This window comes from Rissa tridactyla, chromosome 2 (genome assembly GCF_028500815.1).
Source record: "Rissa tridactyla isolate bRisTri1 chromosome 2, bRisTri1.patW.cur.20221130, whole genome shotgun sequence".
NCBI lineage: Eukaryota > Metazoa > Chordata > Aves > Charadriiformes > Laridae > Rissa > Rissa tridactyla.
Genome location: NC_071467.1, coordinates 31598490 through 31622896, shown reverse-complemented (window position 1 = coordinate 31622896; position 24407 = coordinate 31598490). Strand labels below are relative to the sequence as shown.

The window sequence follows — 24407 nt, the reverse complement described above, 5'->3', positions numbered from 1 at the left end:
AGAAACAGGGCAAAAAGCAGGACCACAACCATGGATTTCAGGTGAGCAGACTTCAATCTCTTCAGAAATCTGCTTGGAAGATTCTTCCAAGATCTGCTTGGAAAATCCATGGGAAACCACCCTAGAGAGAACAGCAGCCCAGGAGAGCTAGCTGATATTCAAGGAGCACCACCTTCAAGCTCAATAAAGGTCCAGCTCAACAAACAGAAGTCAAGCAAAGGTCCATATGGATGAGCAAGGAGCTTGTAACTGAACTCAGATACAAAAAGCAAGCGTACTAGCAGTGGAAGCATGAAGAGAGGTGACCCAGGAGTATAGGGCTGCTGTCTGATCTTACAGGCATAGGGTTAAGAAAGTGAAGGCTAACCTGGAGTTGAATCCGGCAAGGCATGTGAAAGAAAACAAGACAGGATTCTACAAGTACATAATCAACAAAAGAAAGACTAGGGAAACCATGGAGCTGCTGCCGAATGGAGTGGGGGAGCTTGTGACAAATCACACTGAAAAGGTTAAGGTACTCAACACCATGTTTGCCTGTCTTCACTGGCAACACCAGCCTTCACGAATCCCAGACCTCTGCAACCAGAGAGAAACACAGGGAACGGCGAGACAAACTTACCCTCAGTGGAGGAGGACCAGGTCAGGGAGCACTTAAAAAACTGGACATAGATAAATCCGTGGGGCCTGACAGGCTGCACCCATGAGTGCTGATAGAGCTGGCTGACCTCCAGCTTGTTGTCCACCAGGATCCCAGGTCTCATGACTCAAATACTATAATAAGAGATAATTGAGGGACTGAAGCATCTCTTATGTGACAAGAGGATGAGAGAGCTGGGACTCTTCAGTCTGGAAAAGAGAAAGCTCGGGGTGATCCTATCAATGGGTACAAATGCCTGATGGGAGGGAATGAAGAAGAGGGAGCCAGACTCTTGTCAGTAGTGGCCACTGACAGGACAAGAGACAATGGGCACAAACTAAAAACCAGGAAATTCAATCTGAACACATGAAAAAACACCATTTTACTGTGATGGTGATCAAACACTGTAGCAGGCTGCACAGAGAAGCTGTGAAGTCCCCTCTGTACAACATTCAAAACCTGACTGGACATTGTCCTGGGCAACCTGCAGTAGCTAACCTTGCTTGAGCAACTGATCTCAAGGGGTCCCTTGCAATAAGGGACTCTGCAATAAGGTGGGGTATCCCCTGGAGAACAGAATTTTATGTCAGATGTCTCTAACAACTTTACAGAAATGGCTAATAGCCAAAACTACAACAGCACAGCTATTTTAATAGTTTTACCAAATTCCTGTGGTGGCAGAATAACCCTGAGACTTCACCACAATACACACAATCAAAATGTCTATGAAGACGGCACTTAAATATTTTAATTATCTGAATAATTCCTGTAATTTTTATTACTTTTCATCAACTTAAATAGCTACCATGAAAAGTGATTGTACAGAAATCAAGCATGAGCTCGTAACACAAAAACCACACCAAATCCTTCAGTCGTACACAGTAATGTAATAAGAGCCAAGGCACTCCCACTTACATGCAAAGCAAGCTGGTAAATACAAGTTTAGTTGAAGGATTATCACTTAACATTCATAATTTCTACGGTATTGACAGTGTATGTGCAATTTTAAAATATATTGTTATTCTATAAAGCAAGAAAACTAAGACCACCTGTTCTAGACAGACTTGATACAGCTCTGCATGCCAGTGAAATACTTCTAATTAAACAGGCCACAGCATACAGTATTATTTGTTCAATGTGCTCATATGCATGTTGAAAAGCTGCTGTTTTACAACACTACTTGACACTACTTAGTTATCTGCAAGAACACTATTTTTGGTGGTCAGAATTAATCCTTTCATTACATTTCACAGCAGGAACATTCTACTGCAAGACCTTAAGTCTAAGGTGTACACATTGTGAGAACGTGTTGAATGTAAACTACAAAAACTCTCCTTATATTCAGTAGTTGCTTTATATAAGTAGTTGCCTAAAAACAAATTTCATCCACTGCTCACACAGGAAAAAAGGAAGAGATTGTATCTTGGGACAGGGATAAAGTACAGCAGTCAAAGATTATCAGTGTGCACCAATAATCAGACTGTCAGTTTCAGAAACACATCCATTGGCAAATTTTTTTGAAAGAACAGAAATAAAAGTGTTTCATTCCATACCATTCAGCACATTTTACAATATTCTAACAACAACTACTGCCTTTTGCATTCTGCTTTTATCATATTAAATAGCACTTACCCTGCTCTCTTCTAGACTGTCAAAAGGACCTGGAGGATCATCCAGACAAAGGAATTCTCTCACTGCAAGACTTTACCAAATAAAAAAGAGTGAATTACTTGAAGTACAAAAAAGCAACAACACTTAAATATGATCATACAAGGGCAATATTTCTTTAAGGGACACAAACATCTATCCTCAAATTTACTCCCAAAATGTTAACAAACTATTAAGTCTCAGTTGTATGTGTTAACCAGGGACAGTATTTAAAATATGACTTAAGAAATTGCACAAGTACACTTAAGAGCTTTCAAACAGACAGTAGAACATGATTTAGAACATGACTTTTCAAATTGTCATGGTATTTGTTGATACATGACAAGTGACAAGCAAGTTTATCACTTTGGTATTGAAGAGGTTTGAAAAATTCTCCTGGTGAAAAACACATATTAAAAGATGGATGAAAGAGTATGCTGCTGAAATCCATACGCAGATTCAGGAAGTATCAGTGGAACCAAGCATGGGTATTGAAACATGCTTACGCGTCCCCATTTCGCTAAAATCATAATCCATAGACATATACACAATATGTAATTTTTATAGCTACAGTATATGTTTATATATAGATAAAAAAGCATAATAGGTTATAAAATAATAAGAAGTGACAAGATTAACATGCCACACATATACTACATAGCATCTCTAAGCATACATTTCAAACTAATGCGTTCAACTTAAAATTGTGTAACAGTTGTCATCCCTCTCTGCATTGTTTTGCAAAGGCCAGAGGAGGGAAGTGTGTGTGGTTTACTACAGGTTATTTTGAGCATCTTGCTCATTCCACCTTCCAAGTTTAGATCACTTTTCATAGAACTCTTCAACATCTCCAAACATGTTCCTCTGCCCACCTTTCTAAGACTTGCCTCCTCTTGTTGTATTCATTCTTCTATAAATAACCTCCAATCAGACTACTGTATTCACGATTAATTAGCAAGTAGTAACTTATTAGCAATTCTGTGCATGCACTTTCTACTATAAATCTCTAAATCATCTCCTACTGCAACGAATGCAAAAAAAAAAAAGGGAAGACGTGAACCCAAACTAATTCCCTGTCTCTTCCTCCCAGTTAAGTCCTGTGTCAAGGTGAGGGCAAAAGAAACTAATTTTCAGCCTTCCACTCATTCTCTGCATTTGAGGCAAACACAAAGTACAAACACAAGAAAGGAAACTTTTACCCAGCTACCAATCTAATCAAACAGCTTCAAGTTTGGCAAGCAAAACAAGGAGAGAAATTTCTTCAGCAAACACTAATCATTGATCATACCATCGTTTTAGTTCTAGAAAGGCTCTGAAGAATATTAATCTAAAGTACATTGAACCTTTATTTTGTTGTTGGATTTTTGTAAGCCTGCATTCCAGTCCTTATTGTGCATGTGAAGATACAGGTGGGGTTGTGGGGTTTTTTGGCCAGTGGTTGGTCAGAATTTTTGCCTTTGTATCCACTTTCTCCTCATCAGCCTTTACACTAACCTGAAAAAAATTTTCTACAATCACGATTGTTTCTTTTCCCACTTAATCTATGTACAAATGCGATAAAACCTTCCCTTTTCAAGCCCTCTCCACTGTTTTACATTAATCAAGCCATAGCCTAAACTTGCACTATTAAAACAGCTTCTCCCATATACTCAAATAAATAATAATAAAAAAGTCTGCTACTTAAACCAAGATTATCACTCCAATTAGCACAAAAAATGATAGACTGTAACAAGTCATTAGTTAAATTATCAGAAAACATAACCTCAAACCAAATGAAAAGTTATTCAGGCATATAAAGTACATTTTCAAGAAGAGCAGGGTTGTTTTTTTCCCTCCAAATAGTTTAATCTGCTTGAAGTGACCCTTTTCCAACATGATGCTCAAGTCCATTTTTTAATGGTTGAATCGTTCTTTTCATAAAGATTCTGAATGAGCTCACATATGCCTAATGCAGAAGAATTCATTATGCGGAAACACTTCTGCTCACCATTTTTCTTCAGCATCTTCATCCTTATTCACACAGCTCTGTTCAAACATATTTTAAAAGTGCTTAAATTTCTACATTTTGCTAGTAATTTTATTGTGTTATTAAAGGGTAACTTTACAATGGCATAACACGCAGTAATGCTTGTGAGTGAAAAAGCAAGTGTCCAGAAAAATAAATGTGCAAAACTATCCAATCTACATATATAATCTACTTAGATCTGGTGAAACCCTTTTTTTTTTTTTTACCTACAGCTGGTGGCAGAAAACTGTGTCTTTTTCTATAGTTTTCAAAACTTCTTGAAAGCTGTAGATTTCATTATTTTACATGAGGAAGTCAAGAAAATTAAAGGTCACTGAAAACATTGTTTCTTTATCCAAAATATACACCTGATTATGCATAAACATTCATTTGCAGCCTAGGTTTACTCTGAGGGTCTGCTTTGCCTCTGCTCTCCCCTCCACGTGTTAGACTTCTTCCTTTTGTTTAACAAACAGGATAAAATTCTGCCTTACAAGTATCATAGAAATCTTCTAGATCAATTAAGAAGAGCTGCAAGGGGCATCACCCCACAGGGGGATCCCTGAGAAGACTCAACATCCGAGTTTCTCCCTTTCAAGCTGCTTCTTCGACAGGGTGGAGGCAGAGGAGAGCTGCGTCATCTATATACAGACACTTCTGTTCAGCAGGTTAAACTTCTTTCTCCCACTTCGTGGGCTGCACAAAACTTTCTTGAACACATCAAACTCTGTGGGTGGATTTCTATTTGATCTTTCACTGAATCTTCAGCACAAGGCAAAAATATGAGAAGAAAGCCATAAAAGCCAGACTCTAAATTTAGTCACCTGCACACCATCCTACATTTTATCTTTAAACTGCTTTGTGAATCTAGTCTAATTAAAAAATAGGTATACCAGATGAGGTCTCCTGTCCCCGATGGGCAAATTTCCCACTGTCAGTATGCCTCAGTGATAATACAGTGCATAAAGAGAAATGAAACAAAAAGAAAAGGCTCATTTGGTTTTGGTGCAACCCAAGCAGTTTGACTTATTTGCAAAACTGTAGAAGTAAATGGTGAACTTTTAAAGAGGAAGCAGGGTCAGATGCTCACCACTGCTCATGTAAGGTGCAAATATTAACTTCCATTAATAGTAACTTTAATTCTTTAATTCTCTGAGGAGTGGGTAAAAAAAAAAAATCGGACAGATGAAATCTCCCTAGTTTTAGTCACTTCCTAAGAAATCCAGGCCTTCCATAAATCCAAAAATTAGAACATCATCTGTACCAATAGATTATAACGTTTTTAATAAACTTAATCTTCATGCAGAACCTTACACAGCCAAGATCAGAGTTTTCCTCAAAACCACATTTCAGTTAACTATCTATTCATTAACCAAAATACAAATTGATTCCACAAACATTTAAATACCCTTTTGCATCTGATGAGCGATGCAGTCTGAAAGTTAGGTCTTGTTTTGTGTTTTTTTCTGAAATTATGACAAACACCATTTTTTCCAATATGGACCATCATCAGGATACAAACAAGCTAGCTGAAATACCAAACTAGCTGCAACAACATGAAGCATGAAGCCTTCAGATCTATTCAAGCAGGCTAAAAGTCCATCCAGCTCACTATTCTGTCTCCAGCAGCATAATGCAAGTGACATCTAGAGCATAATTCTTTTTTTTTTTTTGGCACACCTATTATTGTGTAATTTAATAATCAGGAAGTTCTTAAACTTCTCAGCCACATATTTCATCCATATAATCGTGTTTAATAGCCACTGACAGGGAAACTCACAGGTTGACCCCAATTCCTTTTTGAAACCATTTAAGCTTTTTGTCTGGTGACATCTCACAACAAAGCCTCACAACGCAGTGTGACATACTGAGAGATGACTATGAATCATCCAAGATATTAGCATTCTTTACTCACCTTCCCTATCCCCTGGGATGACTTCATATGCCCTGTTTAGCCAGCCCTTTCCCAAGATGACAGACTAAAGAAAACACATCTCTTCTTGCAGGGGAGTTTGTCTGTAGCTTCATCTGTTCTTCCTCACCTTCTCTGTACTTCTGGCAGACCCTCTTTTGACATGGAATGCTGTGTTTTAGCACCGGACCATGTGGAAGTGCAATTCAGATTCCCACAGCAATAATTTTTTTTCTTTTCAAGTTCCTCTTCAACAGTTTTTATGCAACTTTTTCACTATTGCTGAATACTGAACTGACTGAGAACACTGTATCAATACCAATGGTTATTTTCCAGGTTGCAAAAAAGAACAGAGTTTATGGTTCTATATGTACTTTTATGTAATTTTGCACTTCATGACATGAAATTTAATGTTACTCATTCAGTGCCTTGGGATCCTTCTACAATACTTCGTGATCTCATTGTTCATTCCCTTTCACAGATATTCTTAACATCAGTTTCCGTAACTGTTGTCCAGCATTCCATATGTAATACATCTAAATTTCCATCAATCGTTTTCCCCTTGCCTTTCAACCATTTTATATGAGCTCCTTCATAAACTAGTTGTCAGATAGATTTCCCTCTGCAAGAGACACTATTGCTTTTCCAAGTATTATTTTTATTTACCTACTTACCACTTTGGGTTTTTCATCACAAGCAGTACCAAAAGTCAGATTTACTTACTAATCTCCAGTTCCCAGACTCAACAGTCAAATGCCTTATAAAAACGTGCCAAATGTAATACCTATTTTACTTTTCAGTGTAATGGCTATGAGCATTATATGGTCTCACACCACAGCTCAGCAATTTTACATTTTAGTTCCTTTAAAATTCTTGAGGAAATGCTGTTTGCTCAATAGAATTTTTTTACTCTTTGTTTTTAATGAAGTTTCAAATGAGTACAGCTCCTCAGACTCATTCCTCACAGAATCTTTGGTACAGCAATCTCACAACTTTTTTTATTTCTGGTGTTGGGAAATGTTTTTAGAATTAACTGCTCTGCCTCCAGCAACTTGCTTGCCTATATTAAAATGATTTTACGTTTCATTTGCCAGAATTATGTTCTGCTCATCTTCCAGCTTTGGAAGAATCTTCCACTTTGTATGAAAAAAAAGATACTGTTCAAAGAGACTTCTGCACTTTGTTAATTAAGCACATTATGTTTTTTAGACTCTTAAACCTTTTTTGATTTGTGGTTTACATTTACTCATGTAAAGCAATCTATAAAGGTACTTTATTACTATCATGTAATGTAAATTAAAAACCTTTAGTTTAATACACATTTTAAGAACTAATCACATAATAGAGTAGGTACTTTCCATTATGACAGCCTAACAATCTCAATATAAATTAACAATATATCAGTTCTGCATTCAGCATACAGAAGTAATGTTCTAGCAGTAAACATGTGATTCATCTAACATTTTAAATATTACAGATTTTAGTTAGTGGTTAGCCATGTACAATTCAAAATACTCAAAATACTGCAATTCCCCATTTTTGCTTAGGCTAAAATGGGATTAATTTAATAGGACACCAAATAATTCACATAATGACCAAACGCACAACATGAACATTAATGAAATTCCTTACTATGTTGCTGAAAGACAAACTGCTAGAGTCTAGAAGCCTATATGAGGAGTCTGAACACCAAAAAAAATCCCAGTCCACAAGCAAAGGTTAATCACGTACCAGTTAGCAATATCTTTGTGAGCTACTAGGTTCTGGAGAAATGCTTGTAGTCCCAACTGCCGATCTTCCAAGAAGTCAGGATTGTAGTTATCCTTGAACCAGCGCTTTGGTGGAAGAGCCAACCGAAAGCCCGGAAACATATCCTTCAGCTGAAACAGAAATCAAAGCCAAATGAAGAAAAGTCTTGATGAAATACCAGATTTGACAGAGGCATTGACTTTACTCAGAATTACAGGATCTTTCTGTCTTCTGTTAAGTTCCAGCACAAGGTCAGTCTCAACCATAAGTACAATCCAAATTAGAGTGTAAATTGTGAACACAGTTCTATCACTTGCTGTGTTGCCTCATGCAATCAAATGATCTCTCAAAATTTACCATACAAAAATAGGAATAAAACCCTTTGCTTTATTATTTAATGTCTCTGAGCCTGCTATTTAATGCCTTTGAGTCAGTAAATTGTACGTAAGTAAAAAGTATCAGATGAGTAAGCATTTCAGTGGTGTTTCTCTTAAAGTACTCAGGGATAAGAAGTACTATATAAATAAAATATATAAAAGCCCATTACAGACCTACAGCTCTGCAACTTGTCTTTTTGGGGGGACTGGCAGAATGAATTACAGCACAGGCCTGAAAATTCTAATAAAGAGTAGCTCCTTGTACACCCAGAATATTAAAATTTAAATACACATGGATACAGCTCAAACCCTAGTACTAACATGCAAAACTGTATTTTTGAGTTACTTAAACAGTAATGGGGTTTACTCAATGACAGAAATCCCTGGAATTTTTCTTTGAATTCAGAAATGGAACAGGCAAATGAATGGAAGCATAAAAATATATAACAACAGACCTGTCCAACGATGCCAATTAATTATTTTTCTAATATGCATGAAGATAAAAACCACTTCCATAAAAAACAATTTTTAGATGCCTTTTCTTAGAAGGGATGTTTGACATAAAAGTCTCAAAGAGGATTTACAACGAACGGGAAAAAGCAAACAGGTTTTAGAAAATCTAATGTTCCTCCAACTGCCACAAGAATTGTTTAATTTTTTTCTGAAGACAGAATCAAGCCAAATTCTGTCAGGGATGTGCTGCATGCACTTAAGATATTCATATGAATGTTCCAGTGACAGAGATTCCAGAATCTGCCTTGAAAACAGTTTAGCACTCGACGTTTACATAGCTGCAAGATAATTCTACAGTGAGTGTCTTGATCCTTGCACAGCAAAATTTAAGCCATCTGACAATAAGCTTTATTTAACTGCTCTTTACAGACTCTTGGAAAAAGCTAATGGATAGCTCCTTCAGCAGATTCAGTTTTTAAAAAGTTTAAACAGACACCGTATTTCAGCTAGAATCTTCTACACAATTCAAAGGAAGAACCACGTTAGTGGATTACCCTTGCTCATCATCCAAGTACCATTTCACAGCACAAGAAGGGTGCTTTAACACCACAAGCACTGTATATTCAAATAGCCCATGATTAACTACCGGTTTCTTATTTATAAAATGGTTTACTGTCGAAGTCTTGCTCTTTATTTCTGCATTTAAGCGTATGTTCTCCTCTTACTGATTTTCACCTTGATATTAGCTCCTTCTTGATATTTTTAGTTTATCTTTGGTCATACAAAGTTCCTTCATCTCTTACCAAGTTATCATTAATACCATGTATGTAAGTATCCTCTGTGCTCCATAACCCCTCTTCCGCTACTAAAATACTGAATAGAACTGAACCCAGAAAAGGTAAGAAAATGAGTTCCTGTGTTAGTTGGAGAGAGGACCATAGATAATCATTGCCGGGAAAGCTTTTCAACCACACAGATTTCTGCTTAATGGTAATTTCACTTGTCTGGGTATGCAGATCATGTAATTTATATCTAAGGGAAGAGTACGCCTACCCACAGATTACTCCTTTTGTGGATGACGAGAGTATGAGAAAGCTAGCTGCTGTCAGCAGACTAATTTTCAACAGCACAGTCCCGGGGCATGCTTTCTTGAACATTGCTCAAACACAGCAGGAAAAACTGTGGGTCAGACAAGTTACGCTGGTTGCGATCACCTTCTTGGATCCAGCATGTTTTCTAGATGTCTCTCCCCTACATCATCACCTGGCAGATGATGCAAGTCACATGAGGCACAGTCTCAGAGAGAAATGGTTAACTTCTTGATTCTTAAGACTGGCCGTTTTATTATTTGTTCAACATCTCTACCAGCATAGTAATAAACTTCACAAAGTTATTTTCCCATCATTTTTTGGGACAGAAGAGTATTCTTCACACACTTCTCCAATGCACTAGTTGTTCTTCAACAAAAACTACGCATCTAGCCAAGTGTCTGTATTTTAGCCTTTGCTCCTAACCCCTCAAATTCTGTCATGTTCCAACATCCACTAAGTTTTTTCTTAACATTACAGTAAAAAGACAGTATTTCAGCCTTTGCTGTATCATTTGCATTTGCTTCCCATAGTTTGCTCTCTAGTAATGGATCTGTTATTTTACTGCCTCCTTCCCTTATTTCTGTCTCTAGTGATTTATAGAGCTTTACCTATTGCTCTTAGCATCCTGTGAAAGTCCATCTTGTATCTCAGCACTTCTGCTTTAGTCTTTAGAAGCCTGTACTACTCTCCTTAGCCTGATTTTTTTTTTTCCAATTACTTTTGACTTTGAGATCACTGCGTGGCTTCTTGTGCGCTCAATACTGGCAATACCTCATCTTTCCTTTACATTGGATTACTTGCCATCATCTTCCATTTGTTTTCTTTCAGTAGGTATGGAGTTTTCAGAACCTTTTCATTGCCTGGAAAGTAGAGCTTTGACACGCAGAGAACTTGTTGCTCACACTTGAAAACTGTTCAAGTCTTAACCTGCAGCTGCACTTACTCGTTTCATTCATAAAAGCAGAGTTCATGGTTTTGAGCTTTTTTACTCCCATTCACTTCTATTTTATTAGCTGTTCCTTACTACAAACATTTCAGAAACTAGTGGAAGTACAAAACACTTTCTAGGATTCTACTGCTATCTATTTTGCCGTATTTATTTTATTTGTGAGTTCATGGCAAATAAAGAATGCTCTTACTAAGTTCACTAGCTGCTTCTATTAGTTAGCTGAGCTGCATTCATTCACCTAGTCCTGATTTTATTGACTCAGGTTCCCCATTGTGACATTGTCCATATTCTCATATGTTTTCCATTTTTAGCCACTGCCAAAGTCCAACTCTCAGTTCAGTTTGGACTTGCAAATAAGTATATGCCTGATACATACAAAACATATAGCTCTTTTGTCTTTACCTGGTCTTCCTGAAAAGCCATTCTTCCCCCTCTACTAATACTTCAAACTGATTCACATAGTGGTTGATTATTTAATTCAATTGGCATTTAATGCCAAGTTTCTAATACCATTTCAGAGAATTAACAATTTGCCACCAACCTCAACAAGGACGGTGAGGAAAAGGACTTACAAGACATACATTACATATTTCTCTTGTTTATATTGTATTTCTAGGAGATAGGGTACAGAAAATCCTGAAAATATACATGCATGCAACTTCATGTCTGTTATTTGTCACTAGAAAACAAGGCATTGCAAGTGCTGCACCATGTCTTTTGAATCACTGATGCATGCATATAACCATTTACTCTTCAGTTCATAGGAGATCATGCTTTTCATAATACAGAAATGCCAGCTCCAGGAACTGAAACACAGCATAATTCTAAAGCTTCCAGAGAATTACAGAATAGTAACAAGATAAAAGTTTAGATGTACACTGAAAGATGAAAAAGGTTCAGTAAGTGACACAAGGAAAAAATAAAGTTCCTCCTTTTAAACAGAAATCCTAATACCCATAAATTGTGTTAAAAATCAAACACTTCTGTCAAAGATTTGACTGCAAACACTAAGGACTTCACTCGTAAAAATCTAAATATCAATTCTAAAATGAATACCTGTGGCATTTTAGTATTTGAAACTACTGATAACCACACTAAAGGTCAATGCATGTAAGCCAGTTCTTGGCCTGTCTCTGACATAGCTGACCAAAACACAAACTGTTGTATGACTTGACTTCTGAAATTTGAGTTGAAATCCCCAGAACTTCATCATCTCAAAAAAAGTCAGGCTTTTGCCAATACCAAGGCATTCCTTAATTCAGGATACATTGAAAACACAGGAATTTCTTCAGAAAGGGATCTCTAAAGTAATTCACATTCAACAATTTGCGGTAGTTTTAGACTGCACTGGTGTTTTAAAGCTATCCTAACAGACATCTAAATAGGTCAAACCAAGAACCCAGAGAAATGTATGTTCAAGTCCAAATTAAACATGTCAGCAGAATTAAGTTCTTTAAGTTCAATTAGTTGATTAGGCACATTGATCCAAGGAGAAGAAAAGCTATACCAAAAATCCCTTACTATGGGTAAAAAAAAGTGAGCCTTAAAAAGTTACAAGTTTGAACACTGAAGGAACATTATAGAAGAAAATGTGTTAAACATGCAATGAAAGATTATTCTTAGGAGTGGAGAGTAGGGCAAAGAAAAGGGTAATTCTCTTTTTTCACTTTTATGCTTCTGAAGAAATAACGGTAAATGCGATAGCCAAACGCTATTTACCAATTCAAAACCCTTGTGTTTTTTAGAGAAACATTATTTGTTTTCAAGTGTTCTAAAAATATGAAGTTGCTGAACCAGAACTCCTATTTACCTGGCATCTCTGTCTTCAGCTTTAAAGATCTAATATTTCACAATTAACTTCAAAGACACTGAAAACAACTGAAGACTGACCAACATACAAAGAACTTATGTTCATGAAACTTCAGTTTTATCATGAAAAAAAAAAAAGTTTGTTGTACTGAAAAACTACTGGATCATTCCTGCAAAAGAACACAGGCCCCTAGTTCTACTTCCATGCAGGGGATACAATCATTAAAGAGTTAATTTCCTTTATCACACAGATTAGGAATAAATATAAAGTATGAAGCACACTAACAATTTCACATGAAGAAATACCTTCTTCACACTAGCTGTAGTTATTTCATGTATCTTTGAAAACATAAGGAATCATATGTTTTCCATTCATTAATATAGTATGTGTTTTAAGTGCAGTAAAAAAGGCAAGAAAAGAAAAAAGCGTCAGAAATGTTGAGACACAAAGAAAATGAAACATGAAAGAAGAGGGTGGCAAGTTAGTTGAGAAGTTTACCAGTGTATAATTCTCACCTTGTCATTAAGCCTGGAGAAGTCAGTGTACCGTCTGAAAACCACCCAGCTTTCCTCTGGACTTCTTTTTACCAGTATTTTGTATACCTGTGTGGAAAAACAGGAATATCAGAAAAAACGCACAGAACTTTAGGCTGCATTGGCTGGAAGACTGATATTATCCTTTATTTCTTAATGAAACAGGACTCATGCATAAAAAAAAAAAATCCTTAATTGGAGGGGGTTCTAAGCTTAATTATCAGTATAAATGAATATGAGTTTAAGGAAGGAGTTTCTATAATTCCTAAATGCATTTAACTATTCTCTGTCTGTAAGAAAAGGTTTGTGAAACTGCATCCAGATTTCTTCCCCAGCAAAAACCGAGTCTCATTTATCAAAGAGTTAAATAAAGTCTGTTTTAGCGATCTACTTTAACCTTTGCCGAATTATGGTTTTACTTATCAATCCTTGAGGCCAATCTGTTTTAAAGATGACTGTAATACTCAGTAACTGATTATTGCACTTGTTTTAAAATGTCTCATCTGACTTGGTTCACAAGGAAAAGTAATGCAGGATAAAAATAACATCCTGCTTTGGTTTCAATTGTCTTGAACATTAGGTTTTGTCTTTCGAGGCGTAATATGACCACTTCCTTAGATAACCGCATCAGAACAATTATACTAGCACTGTAGAACTGAGGTAATGGATTCTTTGAATCACGATTTAGCAAGAGAACAGGACAGTGGTACTGCTGTGCTATTTAAAAGCAAATGGATAAGAAAATAAAACAATAACAACAACAGTAATAATTAAAGAATAAATCAATTACCTTTTTTTTAGGAGGACTGATGCTCTAATGCCTGAACACACAATTTCAACTAGAAAATATTAAGCAGTGGCTAGGAAACAAGGATTCTTATGCCACAACCTTACTTTTTCCAATATAAGGAAGAAAAGGCTCTGCAATTCTACAGGGTTAGCTTTCCCAACCTAAGAGTTCTCTAGTTAAAAAAAAAAAAAAAATAGAAGGAAGAAAAGATATTTTTGGACTCATAGTGATAAACAATCCCTTATAGGCATTTAACCAAATTCTATTTAAAACATTTCCTAATCTGTTACATAGTAAAATCTTTCCCAGTATTTCACAGCAGGTTGTTTCAGCTGATAAATCTATTTTTCTTGTTGCAGTCCCAGCATGTGATAACCGCAGCAGTAGCCAACTTCTATACATGTGTGAGACTGTTTTTAGCAATTTTGTATTCTATAGTGTATTAAGTTGCAGACAATTACACAAACTACAGTGCAAATTAAGTGCAATTTTTCAGCAAGTATTTCTTTTTTCTACTTTTTAAACACATAATTCCACTTTCAAGAAGCATCATCTGTGGAAGTCATGTACTGTAACAGAGGCAATATTTCAGTCATTACAAAAAGCTATTAACTTTTAGAATTCATGCTGCAAGACATGCCTGTGAAGCCAGCATTAAAAAGTAATTCTTCTGTCTTACATTTTCTGTATAAATGATCTCCAATTGTTTTAGCTTTCCTGTCATACCGAAAGTATAAACAGAGTTTTATTTTACAAAAATTTCATAAAGCAATACTGTTATATAAAATTGTGAAGACTCTTTGCTAGTATACAGTAAAACACAGAACAAGAAGCTTTGGAATATGCTTGCTGATTTACTTGCTGATCAGTATTCTATTCTTTTATTCTACTAAAAGTCCTACAAAGACATTGCTGACAAATGCACATGTCAATCGTACCCTGGGCTGCATCAGGAGAAGCGTGGCCAGCAGGTCAAGGGAGGTGATTCTAGCTAGCCTGACCCTCACTTTGAATGGTTTCCAAGTAAATATTAGACTACTTAAAAAAAGCAAAAATATGGTCAACCTGAAACAAAAATTTTGTTATCTTGAAAAAGTTGAAAGAAGACGACTGTAATACTTCTGTATAACATCTTCATGTGTAACATGAATATGTTAGAAACTGAAAAACTTAAGACAAGGTATCATTCTCAAATAGACTGTAATACTCAAAGACAAGTTTTGGGTTTGGTTCTTTTCTAAGATTTGTAATGAAGAAAAACTAGATCATTACAAAATCAACCGTCTGTTCCTTCAGACAAGGTTTTGGGAAAAAACTACAAATGAATTCAACAAATTCAAGTCACTCCAGTCAGTCCTGAATTGCCTTATTCCTCAAATACAAAATATTCAATGAAAAAATGCCAATATTCAGTAACAATCTCTGGCTGATTTAGCATCTCATTATCATTTCTACTTGGCTTAAAAGAAAAGTGCCAACTGAACATTCCAGGACTGCCAACTCATGAGACCAACTGCTCACAAACAGAGACATTTTCCAGCCTAGGTTTTTTCTCCCATAACCTTCAGCAGCATGTAGTCCAACGTGCACTAACATTTAACTCCTGAAGTTAGTACATCACCCAGCTTAAGTAATTCAGATTCATATTTTTGGGAACTCTGAGATGCTAAGAAGCAGTAAAAAAACTTCAGCTATTGAGTCTCCTCTCTTTTACAGATGATTTCAATTTAAATTTCCACTGTCTTCCATCTCACTGACTTTGCATTTCAGAAGCAATCAAAGTTTCTAGGACTAATTACTTGCTGGTTTTAATGCACAATAGCATGCTTGTGTTCAACATGCAACTGAAAAAAAACAGTTAATTATGTGCTTTCAGAAACACATACAGCAACAAAAGAAGTGAATTCAGAAAGAACAAAAATGCAACCAAGCATTTTAATGATGAAGAACGTTTAATTTGTACTGTAACCTGGCCTTCCGCATAAAATAACAACTTTGACTCCTTATTTTAACTACAGTTGAGTAACATCTTACATGCACACTGGAATATACCTTGGCATATTTTCAGAATAAGTTGTGTCAATATAACTCTACTAGTAATTGTTTTAGTTTTGAAGGTATTATCTTAAAGGAATCTTAATCTACACATAAAAAAAATTTTGGTTCTTCTCTTAAGCTACCATACACGAAGATGTTAGAAACTAGAAAAACTTAAGACAAGGTATCATTCTCAAATAATTTTAAAGCATCATTGTTAAATTCTTCGCAAAAAGAACTTGATTTTACCAGTATTTGAACTAGTAAAGTTAGCTTCCACAGTTTTATGGGAAAATAGGAGGAAAAAAAAAAATTGTCCGCTATTTCCTCCTCCTTACCTATTTGTGATTAATGTTGCTCTGCTGAAGTAATGTAATTAATAAATAATTAGTAACAAACAACTCCCATCACTCCCACGTGCATTGCTGAATTGTATCAAAGAAACATTTCAACCACATCCACAAAAACAAATGCCTTAATGTATTTATGGCATGTAAAAAACCTGACTTGCCAGTGACAGTACATTTTGAGAAAAATCAATGCAAATCGGTTAAGCTGGTGTTCTGCCATGAGATACTGCATATGTGACATCTCACTGATGTTTTCAGAACAGATTGCCCTTTGTTATAAATTAAACCTAGCAATGCAAGAAGCTGTAAACTACATGTTGGCACTTTAATGCAAATGTTATATATTACTAATAACTGTAAAAGGCAAATATCAGAGTGTCTTTTATCACTCATTTCAGATAAAAGACTACATTTTAAGATGTTTAACTATCTAGAACTTCTAGAAGTTCAATTTCACAAGGAATTGTAACTTTGCAAGGAATTCCTGACTTTTCCAGCAGAAATTGATACCTGAAGTAGAATGAATCCCTTCTATTCCATGTACACAATTACAGGAAAGACTGCTTCTGAGTCTCAGTTTTCCCACCTGTGTAACGGGAATGATATTTTCCTGTCAGATAGCAGTACTTTGAAGCTAAACTGGTATTGGTAAAGTACTCCAACATCTCTGAACTGCAAGAATAGCTACTGGAAAAGAATGCGAAGTACATTCAATTGTTACCGTGTCATTACAGGATGACCATCCCCAAAACTTACAGTGAATTTTGCCCTTTCCTCCATCACCTCATAACCCAGTATAGTAGGCGTGGATGGCCGATCTTCCCAGCTCCTGGAATCTGTATTCTGCTCTATTTCATCCACGGGCTGAGTACAGTATTCTATGGATGTCTCCAGACCTGTAAATTTAGTCCTGACAAGTGGACTACTACACGTAGATGATGTAGAACCAATCTGGTCAGGCACGCTCATCTTTTTAAAACTACCAATTGCAGAGTCCTCCAGCTGTCCTTTTGAGGAGCTGGAACTCGTCGAGATGCTCCCAAAAGAAGAACTTCTTTGGTTTCTGTTTGTAAAGCTGGATGATGAACTTCCGATAGGAATAGGAACAGGAACATATGGTGTTGCCATCCTTCACGAAAAAAACCTCAGTTTTTGGCCCAGGAGCTTAAGATTTATTCACTGTGCAAGCCATGATTTGTCTTCTTTTCAAGAGCAGTACCTGCAGTGGAATACAGAAAAATTTGAAATTTTTAAGTGAAAGCAACACTAAGACACTGCTTTGGAAGAATCTGTATCAGCACTGAGATGGTACACAGCAGTATCGATGGTTAAATATTTTCACAAGGAATTTGGCTTCATGTAAATTTCACTTTATATCTCTACAATTTGATGGACAGCTTTACAGGAGTTCACTGTCTTTCACAGCTATTAAAATGACAGAAAGTTAAAGTAAGATTACAAAAGAGAAAAATAATTTTGTCCTTTGTGATTTAAGCGCTACTTTGTTTTATTGAAAAAGTCAGCAACCTTTAGGCATATCTAAGAAGCTGTTGTAGTTTTAACGACTGTTTAGTATAAACAGTACAAAAGCTTTTCTCTGAATTGCTTCTGTAAGATAACCAGAGCAGACTACATGAGCTAAACGTGCATGCGACAATATGGATGACACGAATCAAAAGACAACCCAGTAAATACCTTCGGTGAAAAACATATTTGCATATATTACATATTCACTGAAGTATAATGGATGTTTTCAAAGCGGAATATTTTTTCAAAACAACTCTGTTGCATATAATGCTGCAGACATTTGTAACATTGTTAACTGGGTACATTTTCTGTAGCTTGAATTGGAGCAATTAAGTTTTACAAGCATGCACATCAAAAGCTGTGTTGTAATAGCAACTAGTTTTCCATTCCAGCAGATTAATATGGGAAAAACAAGTTCAGGGAAAGAAAATAAACAAAATACACGATATTTTTTTCTTCAAGAAAACCATTTCAAGCCAAAATTAATCCTACGTGTGCACATTTATAAAGAAAGCAGAAGAAAATTAAGACAGCAGTATCAAACTGCCAAAAAAAAAAAAAGCACCATCTCCTCATTTTAACAAAGTACCCAAAGAAGAGCTCCTACAAGATGCAAATTAGATGCCACCTCTTTGGATTAATAGGATTTGAGTCACCACCCATTTCACCCAAGAGTCTGCCAATCAACCACAAGGCTGCAGGCAGCTGTGAAACGGGAAACCATCAACCTGATTCGCGTCATATATGTAATCAATCATCTACTGGAGCAATACCCAAATGAGTTTCCTAATTACCAGGGTAAAGTGATGGTTTCATTCTCTTGCTATAAATAAATCTTAGAGAACACGAATAAGGAAATAAATATGAAATGAACCAGCATCAACAAGAAAGACTGAAAACTGCTTGTGAAAGAATTCCTTGAGTGAAGGAAAAAACCGACCTTCCACCTCCTTTCTGCTACACAGGGAAATGTCCACACACATTTTATAAGTCAGAAAGCTCAGGGAACTTGACCAACAAGAAAAATTTCAGTCTGGCAGTGACTCCTTGGGAGCACCTCTACCTCACTGCCGGGTGAGGCTGGACACTCAGCAGCATCCAAGGGAGCAGAACTGTCAGTACCACAAACCCCCGCTGATTTGATGTTGCTGGTCAGGTGCAGACTTTGGACTACCCAGCAGCTTCTGTTGCAGCACAGCCCTGTGTTGTGCGACTTAACCCCCCACCCCGTGTCAGACAGCTGACCTGCTTCAGCCTCACATCGCTTGAAAGAAGCATGTCACACCTGTCTTGGAGACAGGACATTCTCCTGGAGCTAGACCAGGATTTAAATCCCTTTTCCCACCTGTATCTCAGTAAGCGCGTCTGTTTTCTCCCTTGGACAATAAACTTTGCAATAAATTTTTTCAACAGAGGTAGAAATATCAAGACAGAAGCCTGGTAGATTTTCTCATAGCAATATTCTCATCTGCCTAAGACAATGAACAAGGTAACTCCTTTTTCACTTGACACTTTGGTGACTCTTCCATGTTACCAACATAAGGAATTGAGAGCATCCCCTTAAAGAATGCTCCACCAAGCTATGCTCCTGGAAGGTGTGGGATTAAATCCCTATAAACAGAAGAACCCAATTGAGTCCAGGTTTGCAACAAATCAAAGGAACTGTAAATAAAAAAAAAAAAAAAAAGAAAAAGTGTTTATTATCTTCTCCTGCATGACTACGAATCTGACCCAGAAAAGCAAAAGAAGCCCACATCTCCGAATCTGGTGAAGTTCACCCGGGAGTTCATGGAACTTTGAAAAGATAAAAGCCTGTGCTTTCCATCACTTTTTGGAAAAAAAAAAAAAAAAAAAACACAAACCAAAAAACCAACCAAAACCCACAACATTTTTACCCGTTACAACACTTATGAACAGTGTATTTTCTACAAGGGCTCATACTACCAACCTCACACCTAGATTCCTGTAACTCTGAAGAGCAATAGAAGTGTCAGGTCAAGTGAGCAAAAAACACACCATGTCATTTAATTTGATTTTTTTTTTGGTCAATAAAACAAGCATTAGAACTTACCAGCCTCATAAATGCATACATATATATGTACGTAAATCCATCTTAAACTGTAAAGGCATCACAATTTCCAAATACCTAAAATAATTACATGCTATGAATCACAACAGGGTTTAAAAAGTCATTTATTTGCACTTTATGAAGGCTAAGCATTAGAAAAAGAACACAATGCTCAAATGAGGGTCACAACCTTAGAACTCAAGCCTTTTTATGAATATAGAGTTTACTGCCAATTCATGCACTAAAAGTAACAGAAAATAATCTTATAAAACACTTTTAGATGAACCACATCACTCCTCGCTTACGCTGGTGCAGCAAGGAGGGAAGATTTAGGTGCACAGTCTGCTACTAACCAAGCTTCACCACGAACCGGTCTCACATGTGACTGCATTAAATCAGCAGAATCATTGCAACACATGAACTTTCAGAACAAACAGATCACTCGCAACACCTAAGAGATAATCCAGTCACTGCACTCTTTCTTGTCTAGATATTTACTTACTTTACTTTTTATACGAAATTTCTTTCCTGTTCAGAACCTGTATTTGGTTTAGTTTGATTCCCAGCTGTAAATTACAGTGAAATATAAAAGAAGAGAACATTTGCTCGAAGTACCGAACTGCTAAATCTGAAATGGGATAGGGCAGAGTCCCAGAAACTCTACCATCACATGCTACGTACAAAACAGCATGACGCCAACTTATCCTACTGGGTGTTTACAACAGCCACCTCCCTTTTTGCGGGTGAAGCAAATAGGCTATAATAAAACCACTTAAAAAGGGTTTGCCTCCAGCTTGCAGCTATCGCAATTCCAAACCCTTTTAAGCTAATGGTTTGTATCTTCAGTGAGAAACATGTAAGCGATACAATCTGAGGATAGTAGATTAGAAACAAAACAATCCTTATTTAACAGTTCTAATTGGATTTAGAAGACTTTTAGCTATGCAATACTATTTGCGATGGGGGTTACATATAGTACGTCTCTGTTTGGACAATGCAGTCGGGCTGACCTCTGTTTGGGATTTCAGCGCTACCACAGAATGCCTCCTGAGGAACTAGTGGGTTATTTAAAGAGACAATTTCCTGGGTCGGGATTTATAAAACTTCAAAAAAAAAAAAAACCAACAATCGTTTGGCACCGACTTCAATAAAGTTACTTAACGACGTATTTCACCTGTTTACGAACTCAAAATTGGGGCGTATTTATCAAACCTCGCATGCACACGGGCACACAGAGGGAGCAATTCCTGCCCCAAGGAGTCTGTCACCACATCGCAAACAACTCTGAAGGTACACCCCCCTCCCCCTCCCCCAAATTCCATAGCGAGATGTGCTTACGTTTCCTACCTTTGCCTGTGACTTAACGGTGCTGAGACCGAAACGAAAACCACACAGAAACCGTACTCATTTCTCAGCCTCCCGCCAGCGACCGGCAGGGCCCTGACGCGGGGCTGACCCGCTGCAGGCCCGGGCCGGGGGTGGAGGCGGGGGGGTGGGGCGGCCGCCTCCGCCAGGTGCGCGGCTCCCGCCGCCGCCGGCCGCTGCCGCCCTTGTAGGGAACTTCAGGAGCGGCCGCCCTGGCAGCGGTACCGGAGGGGCCCGGTAAACCTCGCCCAGTCACAAGGCTTCGGACACCGGCCGAGGAACCACCCCTGAGGTGAGGCACCGTCTTCCCACCCCCGCCCTGCCGCGGGGAGGGGGGAGTTCCGTCCTCGCCGTCCCGCCCGACACGGACCAGGAGAGGGACCGGCCCGTGCCTCGCCTCAGCCCGCGCTGAGGCCCAACCGCCCACCGGCGGGGGCCGGCGCAACCGCCCGCGGCCGCCTCCGCACAGGTGGGCGGGAGCTGCGCGGAGGCGGCGGGGGCCGGCCGTGCCCGCCGCGGGACGGGATGGGACAGGACGGGCGGTGGTGATAGGGCTCCACGCTCCCACCGCCCGCCCCAACTCCCCACCGCTTGCCTCCCTCATTCCCCTCGCCCCTTCCCGCCTGCCGAGCGGGCAAGTGAGGGGAAGCGGGCTAGCAGCCCCGCTCACCTGCTCGCCGCCGCGCTCGCCTCCCTCTGCCGCGCCACCGCGGGGGCCGCCCCTCCCGCTCGGCCGGCACCGCCCCCCCCCGCCCTTCCTTGGCGTCGCGGTGCCCGCTGGGACCTGTAGTTCCGCGGGGCGCTGAGGGGAGCGGGGCAGCGCCCGGAGGGCGGCCGGGCCGGCGTCACTGCGGTGCGTCCAGCCCGGGCGAGCCCGGGGCCTCCCGCCGCCGGGCAGCCGCGCTGAGAGGGCGGTGAGGGGTCTCTGGGCCCCTCGGCAGGGTCAGCCTGCCTCTCGGCCGGGAAGGGGAAGGAGCGGGGAGGGAAGGAGCCCCGGGGCGGGAGGGGGAGGCCGGCGGGTCTTCGCCCCGGGGGCGGAAACCCCAGGAACTCTGTCAAGTAGTGGGATGGTAACGCGGTGTCACCTAACGCCACCGTACGTCGTGCTGTGCCGCCAGGTGTTTTTCATGGGGCAGCAAAAACAGTGTGGTAGTGGAGAAACGGATGAAATTTCACGGATAAAAGTGATCCGTGATTTTCCGGGAGACGGGGCAAAGAGGGGAATGAAATCACTGTTCATAAATAGTGGTGGAAATAAAACTGTATCTTGCTATTTTACAGTGGCCTATGTATGTAGACGGAAGTACAATATTATGAAGAAAGCACAATTTGTGTCAAAAGGTACATTTTCTTTGTGTGCTTTACATTCTTTATACATCACATAAAAAGTGATGCCTAGGATTTCTGAGGAAGTCTTTCTGTTGAGTTTTCATCTGGAGTTTACCATGCACCTTTTTTCCTGGAATTGTTCCACCCGTCTCCACCCCCCCCACCTCTCCCCTCCATCCCCTTGTATTTTTTGTCTGGAAGGCACACTTTGGGATTTTTGGGTGTCAGCATCCTGCTGGAACAGTAGCTGTGGCTTCTGCCTGACATCTGTCGCATGTTCACGGGTCTGGAAGCCGTTAGATACTTCCAGAGAATATTGCACCTCTTCTTCAAACGCTGTGCAACTGATCTGCTTGTTTATAATAAACCTGATACTTTGGGCAGGGCATGAGCACACAAAATAATGTAGCAAAACTATGCTGGTAAGGTGATCTGATCTGTGATTGCAAACAGTAGCATGGGCCTGTTGCCTTACCCTTGTCAGTATATGCTGCTCTGGGGGCTACTGTTACCACAGCAGTGTAATTCTTCTGCTGGAATTGTATTCTTAGGGTCTTGGGGAATTTTGTTCTGTGTTTTTTTTCCTAAGTCGTATTGTTTAAGCAGTACATCAGACTGTTTGGAATTAATTTGGAACTTAGTGGTTTTGATGGATGTTGGTCTTTCAAGCAATTTCCTCAGATTTGGCAGGGTAGCCAGCATTCATCATGAGTGGAATTAATAGATTTGAAAAGCATTTGTGAATGACTAGTTGAGAAGCCATGCCACAGGGAACTTATTTGGATCTAATTATCTCTTTAAATTCCCAATTCTGTTTTAAATATGTAGTACTCAGAAGAGATAATACACTGGATTTTTGAAATGCATTATATTAATGCATATATTAAATCAGAGGAAATGTAATCAATTGCATTTTGAAAATTACACTGCAGAACGTGATATACTGAACACATATGTTTAAAGTTATGAACTTCAAACTTTGTCTCACTCAAGATGAAAATGTCCTCTAATATAGTGGCCGAGGAGAAAAAAACTGCTAGAAACAAGAGAATCCTAACTTCCAGTTGCTCAGAACACTTTTTTTCTATAGTAGTTGAATGTGTCTGAGCATTATAATAATTTAGTTGTATATTCTATGTTTTTTAAAAATCTTTACTGTAAATAGTTAAAGTTTCCTACCTATACCAAGTTACTTTTTAAAAACAAAAGAGATTTTTTTCCACCTGTAGAAACATTTTATAATTATAAATGCATGTTTTTCAGTCTGTTAGTCAGCTGTCCTAACAGCTTGTGACATGACATTTATTGTATAATTGTATATATTGTATATTGTATAATTGTAAAATTTTTAACAGGCCCCACCAATGATAGTGGGATCAGTTTTCACTGTGACACTGTCAATCAAGCAAGAGTGCTATCCTAAATCCTTTGAAAAGAACAGGATGCTTTTTTGTCAAGGTGAGCAGGTACAGGAACAAGGCGTGAGGCTGCATTTCTTTGGTCATTTGGAAATTCCAAGGAAGTCAGTGGGATTTTTGGCTGCTGAGGAATGTGGGCTCGGTGCCGTCACGTCACAAGGCACTATTCACTCACAAAGTCATCAGGAATGACTGTTGATTCACTGGGGTGAGAGAAACTATGCAGGATTAAGGTGAATTAAAATTAGGTCTGTGCCTTTCTTGGTTTTCTCTTTATAGTAGTTCTTCCTTGTGTACTCCGGCTGTAGCAATCCGAAAAAGCTTCAAGACTGCCTTGCTTCGGCTGCTTGTGCAAGCAGA

The 24407-nt window shown here is 38.6% G+C and overlaps 1 protein-coding gene across 3 annotated transcripts in view; it reads right to left on the bottom strand.

The window, feature by feature from the left end:
• SNX16 (sorting nexin 16) overlaps positions 1–22029 on the bottom strand; it is a 28885-nt gene extending 6856 nt beyond the window's left edge. For 2 of the 3 annotated variants that reach the window (XM_054192569.1, XM_054192571.1), the window contains exons 1-5: positions 21283–21726; positions 17097–17559; positions 13146–13232; positions 7933–8081; positions 2270–2339 (exon numbers count right to left, since the gene is read on the bottom strand). In XM_054192569.1, coding sequence (XP_054048544.1) covers positions 2270–2339; positions 7933–8081; positions 13146–13232; positions 17097–17468 — 678 coding nt within the window. In that variant the 5' untranslated portion in view covers positions 17469–17559; positions 21283–21726. Of the gene's footprint in view, positions 1–2269; positions 2340–7932; positions 8082–13145; positions 13233–17096; positions 17560–21282; positions 21727–21970 lie in introns of those variants that run through there. The other variant, XM_054192570.1, reaches the window with a different exon arrangement.
• Positions 22030–24407: the final 2378 nt, after the last annotated feature.